Below are 14,389 nucleotides of genomic sequence, written 5' to 3'. Positions count from 1 at the left end.
ATAGGGAAAGACTTGTAAGAGCAGGAGAAAAGTTTGGTTTCTTTTTGGGCTTAGATACTGGAGTCCTGCATGTAGTTGCATTGTGCTGACCAGAGTGTACTGCTGATGGGAAGGTAGTAACAGTACTGTGGAGAATAGAGGGAAGAGTAGCAGAAGTACAGGAAGAGGCCTGAGACGTTACCATGGGTAACAGCATTGCAGGGGGAGCTTTCAATGGATTGCATACAGAGGAGGTGTGATTACTGGTTGGAGGTTACTGATCTACAAGAGGTAAGGAACACATTCAGTAGCAGCAGAGGTTGCTAAGGGTAACAGAGGAACAGATTCTTGATTTTTGGCAGCAGATCTGACTTTATGTGACTCATCTAGTACTGGGAACATGATCTCTGACCAAGCTTGTAGCAGAGGGTGAAATAAAGTTAGTTTGTCTCTCCCTTGCTCACACTGCTCAATTAAACAGTGCACAGAAGCAATACAAAACACCACCTGTTGTGAATAGCCTGAATACTGCTGGAAAAAAGAACCTACACAATGTTTCAGCAACCATCCCAAAAATCCAGCCTGGTGTATAGTAAATGGAGGAGTAAAAACATCATGGCCCTGAGAGATACACTGAAATAGTAGCTCAGAATAGTCCTGAATCAAGGGTTGCACTTTACTAAGAGTGAATCTGCCCTCAACAGCTAAAGCATGTGCTGTCAGAATGCTTCCCAACAGCTCCTCCTCAGTGAGATCTTGCCAAAGTGAACGACACAAATCTTTATATCCCCTACTGCAAGCTGCACATGACAAATAACCTTCACTCTCAGCATTCTGACAAAGGCAAAAAACTCAAGTAACTGGCTCTCAGTCCCCAAGTGTAGTGGATCTGGTTGTAGTGAGCATCACTATTATGTCAGGGATCAACGGCTAAGGAGACCAGACATGCAGCTACACAAGGGAACTGCGACCAAAGTATATATCATTAAAGTGATATTTATTTACAGTGAACACACACAGCAACCAGTGAAAACAAACCACTCCAGCAAACATGAGCCTAACTACTATCTATATACAATATAAGGGACAAAGGTAACAGGGATGGAAACACGACTGGGTACAAGAGCAGGGAGCAAGGCAGAGGGGTGCAGGATGGATCAGGATACATGAAGGTTTAGGATCAGTATCAGGCACAATCTGGTAGCAAGGAGGTGATCAGACAGGATAGTGACACCCTGGGGGAAAGGTAGAGCAGCCTTAAATATCCACCTGGCAGCTAGAGCCAGGTGTGTCTGATCAGAACCTGCCAGCTTTTGGGAGACACCTGCTGGTGGACACTGGAAATGCAGTCATCGGCCCAGAGAACCACAGTGCCACCAGCAGGTGAACTCAACCCTCACAGATGCACAAGAAAGCCTGCAAGCAGTTTGCTGAAGACAAGCAGACTAAGGACATGACTTACTGGAACCATGTCCTGTGGTCTGATGAGACCAAGATACATGTATTTGGTTCAGATGGTGTCAAGCGTGTGTGGCGGCAACCAGGTGAGAAGTACAAAGACAAGTGTGTCTTGCCTACAGTCGAGCATGGTGGTGGGAGTGTCATGGTCTGGGGTTGCATGAGTGCTGCCGGCACTGTGGGAGCTACAGTTCATTGAGGGAACCATGAATGCCAACATGTACTGTGACATACTGAAGCAGAGCATGATCCCCTCCCTTCGGAGACTGGGTCGCAGGGCAGTATTCCAACATGATAACGACTCCAAACACACTTCCAAGACGAGCACTGCCTTGCTAAAGAAGCTGAAGGTAAAGGTGATGGACTGGTCAAGCATGTCTCTAGACCTAAACCCTATTGAGCATCTGTGGGGCATCCTGAAATGGAAGGTGGAGGAGCGCAAGGTCTCTAACATCCACCAGCTCCATGATGTCATGGAGGAGTGGAAGAGGACTCCAGTGACAACCTGTGAAGCTCTGGTGAATTCCGTGCCCAAGAGGTTTAAGGCAGTGCTGGAAAATAATGGTGACCACACAAAATATTGACACTTTGGGCCCAATTAAGACATTTTCACTTAGGGGTGTACTCACTTTTGTTGCCAGCAGTTTAGACATTAATAGCTGTGTTTTGAGTTATTTTGAGGGGGACAGCAAATTTACACTGTTATACAAGCTGTACACTCACTACTTTACATTGTAGCAAAGTGTCATTTCTTCAGTGTTGTTACATGAAAAGATAGAATAAAATATTTACAAAAATGTGAGGGGTCTACTCACTTTTGTGAGATACTGTGTATATATATAATAAAATGTTCATATTCAAAATCATTACATATTCTCATTAACAGGAATGCACCATAAAAAAAAATAAAAAAAGGAGCATTTCCCTGAACCTTGGAGTGACAGGTGTTTACATACAGCTACCTGTACAAATCAATGACAGGCTGCATCTATAATCTGGTAACTGCACATCCAAGCATTTGTAGTACTTGTCCTAGAGCTGCACCATCAATCGTTAAAGAATCAAGTTTGCGATTCTAACCCCCTCGCATTTCCTTGATTCAGTGCAGAGCATTCTCTGCTCAAACCGACAGCTGTCAAAAAAAAAAAAAAAAAAACCACAGGCAGCCTGCCAAGTTTATCACAACATTGCTTAGGCAGAGATAAAGAGAAACATTGTAACATTTCATTCTTTCATATCAAAGGGATAACATTCTGTCTGTAAATGAGGGCAGTTTAACCACTTAAAGACTAAACCTTTTTCTGGAACTTGGTGTTTACAAGGTAACATCAGTATTTTTTGCCAGAAAATTACTTAGAACCCCCAAACATTATATATATTTTAGCAGAGACCCTAGAGAATAAAATGGCGGTTGTTGCAATATTTTATGTCACACTGTATTTGCGCATTGGTCTTTCAAGCGCAATATTTTTGAAAAAAATACACTTTAATAAATTTTAAAAAATCTAAACACTTTTTTTGTACAATGTAAAAGATGATGTTACATGAAGAATCGAGAGAGAATTGTGATCTTTATTCTAAGCAAAAGAAAAAAAAAAAAAAAAAATCGGGATTCTCATTTTAGTCAGAATCATGCAGCTCTAATATAAGGATGAACGCGCTCCCCTGTACCCGAGGATGTACGGTGACCAGCATACCGCCACAGCCTGTCACTGATTTATACATAAACACAAGCCCGTCACCCCGGGGTGCAGAGAGAGGCTCATTTTTCATGACGTATGGCTCTCTGCACTCCTATGAATGAGCTAAAAAAAAAAATAATCAGATCCCTTAGTTGCCAAGCCTGACTCGTGGAGGTGACATTGAAGTCACAATACCTGGTGTGCGTCTCCAGAGGGAACAATGTACGCCTGGATGGGTTCCACCACGCTGCGGGAGGACCGCATGGTCTGCCTCAGTTGCCGCAGCAGCTCTGTGGTTATCTTTGGTGCCATTCTTAATGCCTAGAAAAGAAATAAATGAGAAGTATATGAACTTTCTACAATATACAGAACTGACAAATTCCCTTTTTCAGGAGGAAGATTTGTAGACACCTGCAAGCCAGTCTATCATAGGCAGGACAAGCTGGGAGATCTCAGACCTGTTGTTATGGACCCATTATGCTGTGCATTCCATACTACGGACTGCCCCACTCTGCTGTATATTATATACTATGAACTATGTTACATAATACTTACCATCACAACTCTATACACTGTGCTATACATAACACACTACCGACTGTCACACTCTGCACACCGCTAGGAATTGTACAATACCAACTGTCTTGAACAAATTCTAAAGGTAAAACATAAATAAATAAGTACATAAAAACAACGACAAACATGTTCTACTTACCTGCTGCGAGTATTGATTTTGCACACAGCAGCCCCGACCCTCCTCTTCTGGGGTCACCTGCTGGAGCTCCTGCCCCCTCCCCCTTCCTTAATGCCCCCATAGCAACCCGCTTGTTATGAGGGCACTCGTGCGGGATCACTCCTGAGCCGGCTCTGTGTGCCCGTTAACATGCAGAGTATGGTTGAGCCCCGCCCCCTCCTCACTGGCTGCGACCGACAGCAGCAGGAGCCAATGAGGAGGGCGAAAGAGAAGAGATTCCATTCTCACACACATTGCTGGACTGAAATTGGGCTCAAGTTAGGGGAGGGGAGCTGCACATAGTTTTTTTTTTTTTACCACAATGCAGAGAATAAACGAAGGTAAAAAACCTTCAGCCTTTAGAACTACGTTAACTCTGTACACTGTGCTGTTCATTACATACTACTCACTGCCCCACTCTTTTAGTTACTTACAACTGGCTGCTCCACTCTGTACACTGTGCTATACAATACATACTCCTGACTAAAGATGGGCTCAGGCGTGTTCGCAGCTCCATGTGCCCGAGCCCCCCAGGAAGCTGACACTCCGCAGTGCTAATCACAAGCAGCGAGACATTTCCCAATCCGTGGCTGTACAGATTGGGAAATGTCACACTTCCTGCGGAGTGTCAGCTTCCTGGCGGGCTCAGGCACATGGAGTTGTGAACACGGCTGAGCCCATCCTTACTCCTGACTGCCCCAATCATCCATACTTCTGACCACTGCACTGTACAATTTATATAACTGACCGCTCCGCTGTCTACCTTGTGCTGTACATTCCCTACTCCTGACCATTTCACTGTGTGACTAGTGCTACATCATTTAGACGACCCAAGATTGCACACTGTGTTATACAATACATAGTTCTGGTAACCCAACTCTGTACTGTAGGTTACATATTCCTAATTGTCACACTTTGTATGCTGTGCTGTAGATTACATACTCCTGACCAGGGCCGTTTTTAAGGCAGGGCAAAAGGGGCAGCTGCCCTGGGCCCTGTCATTGTTGTGGGGCTCAAAGCAGCTGCCTCATACTTGGCAACTATCCCAGTTTAAATTCCCTTGTCCTTTGAGGTTTTAGTCACATGCTGTGTCCTGATATCTCGGTGTGAAGTTCTGTTACTAATGCTGCCCAGCTCTGCCCTATTGTTGTGTACAGATGACTCACCTGCAGACCCTGTGTCTATATGTAAATACCAACATTGATATGTAAATAGTGACAACATTCATATGTAAATAGCGGCAGACTGGCAGGATTCATATGTAAATAGAGGCAGTATTCATATGTATATCATGCCCCCCTGGAGGTCATATCCACCATCACCTATACTGAATGCTGTCCACTGGGGAGGTAAAGGGGCATGCTTGAAAGTCCTGCCTACAACTGGTCATTAAGCCTACCATCAGTCTGTTCTGCAAAGGTAAGCAAATTAGTGGGGGGAGGGTAGTGTTGGCTGTGCAGAGATAGGACAGGTGAGCAAGGAGGGGATGTGTAGAGGTAAGGAAGGTGGGTGCAAAGATGAGCAGAGGAGGCAGGTAGAGTTAAAGGGGGGGGGGGGGGGGGGGGTGTGGAGAGGTTAGCATGGGTTTAAGGATGCAAAGGTGTACTGACAGGGTGGATAAAGCTGTAGGTCATATGTAGGGCAGCCCATTTTATTCAATGGGCTCCTCTATGCGCTACAAATGCAGAAGAAACTCCCAAACCCTTTTCCAAAATCAGTGAGCAGTACTGATGTACAGTAATCTCTAGCAACCAATCAACAAGCATAAATTATGTGCTGTAACCTCTAGCAACCAGTCAGTGAGTGGTAATGATACACTGTAACCTCTGGCAACCAATCGCGATAGCTGTCTGATCTGATTCAGTAAACTGATTTTGAGGTCTAGCTGCTATTTATTTTATGTCTCAAAGCAGGTGGAGAGCGAAACTGCATGGAGGGGGGCCCAAAAAAATGGTTTTGCCCAGGGTCCAATCAATATTAAAAAGACGGCCCTGCTCCTGACTGCCCCCAATCTGTACCCTGTACTGTACACTCCATACCCGACCTGTGTACATCGTGCTGTACACTCCATACCCGACCTGTGTACATCGTGCTGTACACTCCATACCCGACCTGTGTACATCGTACTGTACACTCCATACCCGACCTCTGTACATCGTGCTGTACACTCCATACCCGACCTGTGTACATCGTGCTGTACACTCCATACCCGACCTGTGTACATCGTGCTGTACACTCCATACCCGACCTGTGTACATCGTGCTGTACACTCCATACCCGACCTGTGTACATCGTGCTGTACACTCCATACCCGACCTGTGTACATCGTGCTGTACACTCCATATCCGACCTGTGTACATCGTGCTGTACACTCCATACCCGACCTGTGTACATCGTGCTGTACACTCCATACCCGACCTCTGCACATCGTGCTGTACACTCCATACCCGACCTGTGTACATCGTGCTGTACACTCCATACCCGACCTGTGTACATCGTGCTGTACACTCCATACCCGACCTGTGTACATCGTGCTGTACACTCCATACCCGACCTGTGTACATCGTGCTGTACACTCCATACCCGACCTGTGTACATCGTGCTGTACACTCCATACCCGACCTGTGTACATCGTGCTGTACACTCCATACCCGACCTGTGTACATCGTGCTGTACACTCCATACCCGACCTGTGTACATCGTGCTGTACACTCCATACCCGACCTGTGTACATCGTGCTGTACACTCCATACCCGACCTGTGTACATCGTGCTGTACACTCCATACCCGACCTGTGTACATCGTGCTGTACACTCCATACCCGACCTGTGTATATCGTGCTGTACACTCCATACCCGACCTCTGTACATCGTGCTGTACACTCCATACCCGACCTCTGTACATCGTGCTGTACACTCCATACCCGACCTCTGTACATCGTGCTGTACACTCCATACCCGACCTCTGTACATCGTGCTGTACACTCCATACCCGACCTCGGTACATCGTTCTGTACACTCCATACCCGACCTCTGTACATCGTGCTGTACACTCCATACCCGACCTCTGTACATCGTGCTGTACACTCCATACCGACCTCTGTACATCGTGCTGTACACTCCATACCCGACCTCTGTACATCGTGCTGTACACTTCATACCCGACCTCGGTACATCGTGCTGTACACTCCATACCCGACCTCTGTACATCGTGCTGTACACTCCATACCCGACCTCTGTACATCGTGCTGTACACTCCATACCCGACCTCTGTACATCGTGCTGTACACTCCATACCCGACCTCTGTACATCGTGCTGTACACTCCATACCCGACCTCTGTACATCGTGCTGTACACTCCATACCCGACCTCTGTACATCGTGCTGTACACTCCATACCCGACCTCGGTACATCGTTCTGTACACTCCATACCCGACCTCTGTACATCGTGCTGTACACTCCATACCCGACCTCTGTACATCGTGCTGTACACTCCATACCCGACCTCTGTACATCGTGCTGTACACTCCATACCCGACCTGTGTACATCGTGCTGTACACTCCATACCCGACCTCGGTACATCGTGCTGTACACTCCATACCCGACCTCGGTACATCGTGCTGTACACTCCATACCCGACCTCGGTACATCGTGCTGTACACTCCATACCCGACCTCTGTACATCGTGCTGTACACTCCATACCCGACCTCTGTACATCGTGCTGTACACTCCATACCCGACCTCTGTACATCGTGCTGTACACTCCATACCCGACCTCTGTACATCGTGCTGTACACTCCATACCCGACCTCTGTACATCGTGCTGTACACTCCATACCCGACCTCTGTACATCGTGCTGTACACTCCATACCCGACCTCTGTACATCGTGCTGTACACTCCATACCCGACCTGTGTACATCGTGCTGTACACTCCATACCCGACCTGTGTACATCGTGCTGTACACTCCATACCCGACCTGTGTACATCGTGCTGTACACTCCATACCCGACCTCGGTACATCGTGCTGTACACTCCATACCCGACCTGTGTACATCGCGCTGTACACTCCATACCCGACCTCTGTACATCGTGCTGTACACTCCATACCCGACCTCTGTACATCGTGCTGTACACTCCATACCCGACCTCTGTACATCGTGCTGTACACTCCATACCCGACCTCTCTACATCGTGCTGTACACTCCATACCCGACCTGTGTACATCGTGCTGTACACTCCATACCCGACCTGTGTACATCGTGCTGTACACTCCATACCCGACCTCTGTACATCGTGCTGTACACGTGCTGCTTTAAGACAGTGTACAGAGAAGGGTGGTCAGGTGTACACTGTCTTAAAGCAGCCCTGGACACCCCTCTCCCATATGGTACAGACATTTCCTAGGTTACCATATAACACCCCCCATGCGGTGAGGTGGTTCCCCCTCCTCCACCCGATACAATACAGTGGTGTGTCCCAGTTATCGTATAACACAGATCCCCCTATTGGAGTTCAGTGGTCTCCCCCGGTTTCCACCTCCCCCATAGTGTACAGTGGTGTGTCCCGGTTGTTACCATACAGTGCAGTCAGCGTCCCCGAGTGTTCGCGTGCTGTGCTCAGCACTCTGTCTAGCGATCGTTGCCGGGGCCGCGGAGGGTGCCGGGAAATGTAGTCCGCTCTCCTCCTCTCTACACCGCATGAGAAGGAGCAGAGCGAGCCCAAGGAACTACAACCCCGGCATCCTCCGCGGCCAGCCCGGACTGTCAGCACCCTGTCATGTGACGGCAGAGATGTCAGCTGAGTCTTCCCAGTCATAGATGATAGAGTATCGTACAACCTACTTACCGTCATCTACTGTGTACACCTACCTATGTGATTATACAAAGTACCTACCACTATAACAACACCATGCACACCTACCTCTGTGAGTCTAGTATTGTGTATCTAGCCATTTGGAAATACCATATACCTGTGTACCTACCTCTATGATACTACAGCGCACCTACCTCTACAATAACACCATGCACCTAAATGTAGAATTCCACCTACCTCTATATTAATGCTGTGTACCTACCACCTCTATAATACTACAGAGCACCTACCTCTATAATACTACAATGTACCTAGGTTTATAATTCCACCCACCTACCTCTATATTAATGCTGTGTACCTACCTCTATAATACTACAATGTACATACATTTATAATTCAATCTACCTACCTTTGTATTAATGCTGTGTACCTACCTCTATAATACTACAGCGTACCTACCTCTACAATAACACCATGTACCTAAATTTATAATTCCATCCAGCTACCTCTATTTTAATGCTGTGTACCTACCTCTATAATACTTCAATGTACCTAAATTTATAATTCCATCTACCTACCTCAATAATAACACTGTGTACCTACCTCTACGATAACACCATATTATACCTCTATAATGATACCATTTACCAACCACTATAATAATGTGTACCAACTGCTATACAGCAATACTATCTACCTATCTCTAAAATACTTCCATGGACCTACCTTTCTAGTAATACCTGTACCTACCTGACTGCAATAATACCATGAACCTATAATCATCCGGTCTACCTACCTCCTACCTTTTGATACCATACATCCAACTAACAGAAAATGCAAAAACCATGTGGGTTTTTTTTCGTGCTGTCAGGAAAAGCCAAGTGTGAAGGCGGCCTTAGGGCCAGTTCACACCACATGCAGTTCAGTGCATTTTTTTCTGCATTAAAAATGCATGGAAAGTGGGTTATGTGGTTTTTAATGGCATAGTTTACACCAGTGCTTGCAGTTCTAGTGCGTTCCAGTTCCAGAAAAAAAGCAGAATATGCTGCATTTTTCCTGCACTGTACTGGAATGCTGTAAAAAGCATGAAAAATGCTCAGGAATGCATGAAAAACGCACGGGAACACACATGTCCTTATTTAAGGTTAAGAAAAAAGAGGGGGGAAAAATGCACTGGTTGCATGCTGGATAATGGTCTGGTATAGATTTTGGGGGGGTCCCCGCACTTTTTTTTCTAATTTTTGGCTTGCTGTTCAGCCCTAAAATCCAACCTCGGGTCTAGAATGGATTTAACGGGGAGCCCCATGCTTTTTTTTATTTTTGCTTGGAGTCCCCCTTGACATTCATACCAGACCCTCATCGAGGATAAAGGCCTGACATGTATTTATGATGATCATCTAGGATAAAGTCAACCATACATGGATCAAAATTTGACCAGTCCAGCAGAGACAAGCCATATTTTGATCCATGTATGGGCAGGGTGGTTCTACCGATTCTGTACAACCACCCTGTTAAAAACAAATTTCCGCTCGATCAGCGTCGCTGGCGTTTATCAGTGTATTCTGCCGGCGGGGAAGTCTCCCTGCTCTCAGAATACAAAGGTTTAGCTGGAGGGATGCCCCCATCCACATGGAATTAAGTAATTTTTTTTGTTTAACCTGCTGGTTGAACAAAAAAAAAAATGAGATCATCTATGGGCTGCCTAGGGCCCCATTCACATATCTTGTAGCGGGAAAAAGCATTCCTGCTCACAATTTTGTGAGCACGATTTCCATGGGATTCTGTGTGTCATGCATAGGGTTGCCCATTCACTTTAATGGGCTGCCTGATGCATGTTTGTCGTCCAAAAGAAGCTCCAGAACCAAATTTTGCCCCTGAACCAGGTGCGATTTTACACCGCGTTTTTCTGCGATTTTCTGTGCGATTCCTGGTGTGAACTGGTCTTAAAGGTCAGTGCTGCTGCAGGAGGTTGAATACATCATACAGATCTGCCACTTCACAGGGAGGGTCAGGGCATCCCCCAGGCATGGTATTTAAAGTGGAAGTAAACTTCCATCACTACATTTTTCCTATAGGTAAGCTTATAATAAGGCTTACAGGTACCTCTATAAGTAGTGTAAATATCTCCTAAATGTGCACCATTTAGGAGATATATACTGTACATGCAGCCAGTGACATCACTGGCACATGCGGTCTAAAGGAACGGTCACCCGTGCCATTCCTTCAGAGCCCTGTGCTGTGAATGGTGGCTTCCACGCGCATGTGCGGGAATGATGTCATAGCGGCTCCGGCAAGTCACACAGCCGGAGTCCATGAACCCGGAAGCAAGACGGATAACAATGGGGCGTCTGCAGCTCTGGCATCTCGGCACTGGAAGAGCTTTGTTTGAGCCCTCGCCCCTCGTTCACACCAGGCCGATTTGACATGTCAAATCGCATGTCAAATAGGAGCCTACTGCAGGCAACGGCACCGTCCAAATCAGTGCGGAGCCAACTTTGCGGCGCCGCAACAATTCCCAAAGGTAGTTCCTGCACTACTTTTGGTGACTTCGGATGGATATTCACACCCATTTCAGAACTCTCATTGTCAATTCACTCGGCGCAGGGGGGGGGGGGGGGGGGGGCGTTATACGTTCGTTTGACATGTTCGGTCTTCCCATTTCCGGCATCTATAGAGCCGGTTCCCATGGCTACCATGAAGCCGGACTGCGCCGCGAGACCCTGATGCGGGTCGGCGTAGCCTACACATCACATCTGTAGATTCTGCTTCTTATTCAGTAGCTATGTGAGTTTAGTTACATTTGGACATGTATGTGTGTGTATATATATATATATATATATATATATATATATATATATATATATTATATATGAACTTTCTATGGGGGGTACATATTTAGCTCAGCACTCACTATTATATATTTTTACTCATTTGCAATCCTCTGTTCCGTCCTTTCTTGGGAGAGTGGGAACAGTCTACCGTTTGTTTTCTGAAGCTTCGCTTCATTCTATAGCAATCAGATCCCTCTCCCTCACATACCTCGCAGCCTGTCTGGTATATTTTTGCCCATTCATTAGTCTAGTTGTTATGACTTTGGGGACACTTTGTGTAATTCCCTGGTACTCACACCAAATAATTACCCAATTGTTAGTTACTCCATTTTTAGCAACTTTGGGCCGTCTACAGGGCTTATTATCTGGCTCCTCCAGGGGGTGCTGCCCAGAGCGCCCTTTGTGAATTGATGATTTCTCTGAGCAGTCTGGCTTTTCCATCAGAAGTGTGTCCATCCCTTCCGAGCTCCTATGATCGCCCTCAAGGCCGCAGCATTTCTCAAATTGTTTTTAATCTGGATGCAATAAGATGTGGCAAATCTTCATGCAATTTGCAGGGTCAGTGTTTGTTCAATTTTTGAATATAGACCTAGCAAATTATTCTGTTGTTATCATTTCAATGTCATGATTATGTATTTTTACACTCATGTTTTTTCAATTGTATTGTATTGTACGATAGATTTGAAACGCGTTGGGCTATCTCTTTTGTTATAATTGTTTCAATTGAGTATTGGTTTACATGCATTGTAATTCTTACCTCTGTATCTGCCCCTCTGCATCCTGTATTTTCATGTCTTGCACAATTGTGATATCTTTTACTTCACTTAACAAATAGGAAATATTTTGATAATAACATTGCATAACTTTACTGAAGCAGCGTCCTGTTCGAAGTCCCAATTAGAGGAAACCCATTTTCAGTGATTTATCATACAATTTAGGGATGGGGTCAGCTGACTTCATTTGCTAAAACGGAAACACCATAAATCCATATTTTCCTTCAGAGAGATTTCAATAGACGTCTGTACATGAACCCGCATACATGTCTCTCAAATCGCCCCCAAAGTCAGACTGAAATGCCGGTTCAACTGAACACGCATAATTTCAAACCCGCATTCAGTGTGAACAAAAGATTAAGGTAAGTTTAACATAATGTGCTAGTATGGGGTAGATATTATAAAAATGACAAAAATCGCTGACAGGCAGGGTTTTTATAACAGGAGAGACCCTAGAAGTCTCTTCTGTCATAAATCTCCCCCCTGCCTGTCAGAGAGTGATGTGATCTGAGCCGTACATGTGCAGCTCAGACCACATTTACCACCCACCCTGTGTGCTGCTACAATGTGACTTCCGTGCCATTGGCTGAGAGCGCTGATCAGGAGCCGGTCAGCTGCTGGTTTTCCAATGGCCAGCTTCTGTCAGACCGACTGTCATAATGTCGGCCTGTTTTTATTGAACCGGTCGATGTCGCCTGGCATTCGGCCTGCGTGTACTAGGTTTTACAGGAAGCATTAGTGTTGGGGTACAGGAAGGATTGTGTTGGATCAGTGTTAGTATTACAGGGTGGATTAGTGTTAGGGATACGGGAAGGGTTAGTTTTAGGGGTACAGGGAGGGTTAGTGTTGGGGTACAGGGAGGGTTATTGTTGGGGATAGAGGAAGACTTGGTGTTGGGGTACAGGGAGGGTTAGTGTTAAGGGTACAGGGAGGGCTAGTGTTAGGATAACAGGGGGGGCGGGGTTAGTGTTGGGGTACAGGGAGGGTTGGTGTTAGGGATACAGGAAGATTTGGTGTTGGTGTACAGGGAGGGTTAGTGTTAAGTGTACGGGGAGGGCTAGTGTTGGGGTACAGGGAGGGTTACTGTTAGGATTACAGGTGGGTTACTGTTGGGGTACAGGGAGGGTTGGTGGATACATAAGGATAAGGATACAGCAAAACTTTGTGTTTTGTCGTACAGAGAGGGTTGTTGTTGGGGCACAGGGAGGGTTAGTGTTTGGGTACAGGGAGGATTAATGTTAGGGGCATAGGGAGGGTTGTTGTTGGGATTACAGGGGGGTAGTGTTGGGGTTCAGCAAGGATTGGTGTTAGGGATACAGGAAAGGTCAGTGTTGGGGTACAGGGAGGGTTAGTGTTGGGGTACATGGAGGGTTTCGGTGTTATGGATACAGGGAGAGATAGTTTTAGGATTACAGGGGAGTTAGTGTTAGGGTCTGGCCAGGTCACACAAAATCTATTCTTCTTACCTGACTGAGGAGTCTCGTAGCTTTGCTACCTCAGTGTTCAGCTGCTTGGAGAGAAGAGATTTGCACTTTAATCCTTCGTAGCAGAAATACCTGTTGTCTGATAGTTGTAGGTGAACCTTGATCCAAAGCCTCATTACAGTGGCCTGGAGTGAGTGGAAAGTAATAGAGCTAGCAGAGGGCCGGCATGACAGGATTCAGAAGGGGACATCAAGGGGTTAAGGAGAACAGGGTAAAAGTGGGGAGAGGTGGATTATAAGAAAAGGAAAGAGGGGAGGGGGTAAGTTTATTTATTGGATGGGGGGTTCCCTGGGCAGCATTGCAGGGAGAAGTCTAGACAGGGAACAGTTTGCAGCCTAGTAGCTTAGAGCAGTGGCACTTGTAGTTCACCAGCCATGGCCGACGTGGACCTGCTCTTGGCCCAGATCTGGGCAGCCGCCGCTGCCAGGGGCCCTGAGTGGCTGCACAGCCAGGTGGCCCCATTGCTCTGTGACCAGGAATCCAGCTCGGCGACAGGGGTACAGGAGCTTCCACATGCTCAGAGGTCTAAGCCTCCGGAGCATTTCTCCCTGGGAGCTTCCCGCCGAGCTTTGCGCCATGGCAGGAGCCCCGATCGGGACCCGTCAGGCCCACCGGCAAAGCCCCAGCCTGCT

General features: G+C 46.6%; 1 protein-coding gene across 3 annotated transcripts in view; it reads right to left on the bottom strand.

Moving 5' to 3' along the window:
* The window catches only part of XPNPEP1 (X-prolyl aminopeptidase 1), an 87,536-nt gene extending 73,643 nt beyond the window's left edge, over positions 1 to 13,893 (bottom strand). The window contains exons 1-2 of one of the 3 annotated variants that reach the window (XM_073595913.1): positions 13,740 to 13,893; positions 3,315 to 3,440 (exon numbers count right to left, since the gene is read on the bottom strand). In XM_073595913.1, coding sequence (XP_073452014.1) covers positions 3,315 to 3,431 — 117 coding nt within the window. In that variant the 5' untranslated portion in view covers positions 3,432 to 3,440; positions 13,740 to 13,893. Of the gene's footprint in view, positions 1 to 3,314; positions 3,441 to 8,431; positions 8,586 to 13,739 lie in introns of those variants that run through there. The other 2 variants (XM_073595911.1, XM_073595912.1) reach the window with 2 other exon arrangements.
* Positions 13,894 to 14,389: the final 496 nt, after the last annotated feature.

Source organism: Aquarana catesbeiana, linkage group LG08, assembly GCF_042186555.1.
Source record: "Aquarana catesbeiana isolate 2022-GZ linkage group LG08, ASM4218655v1, whole genome shotgun sequence".
NCBI lineage: Eukaryota > Metazoa > Chordata > Amphibia > Anura > Ranidae > Aquarana > Aquarana catesbeiana.
The sequence above is the reverse complement of the archived record's forward strand: the minus strand, read 5'-3'. Positions and strand labels throughout refer to the sequence as shown.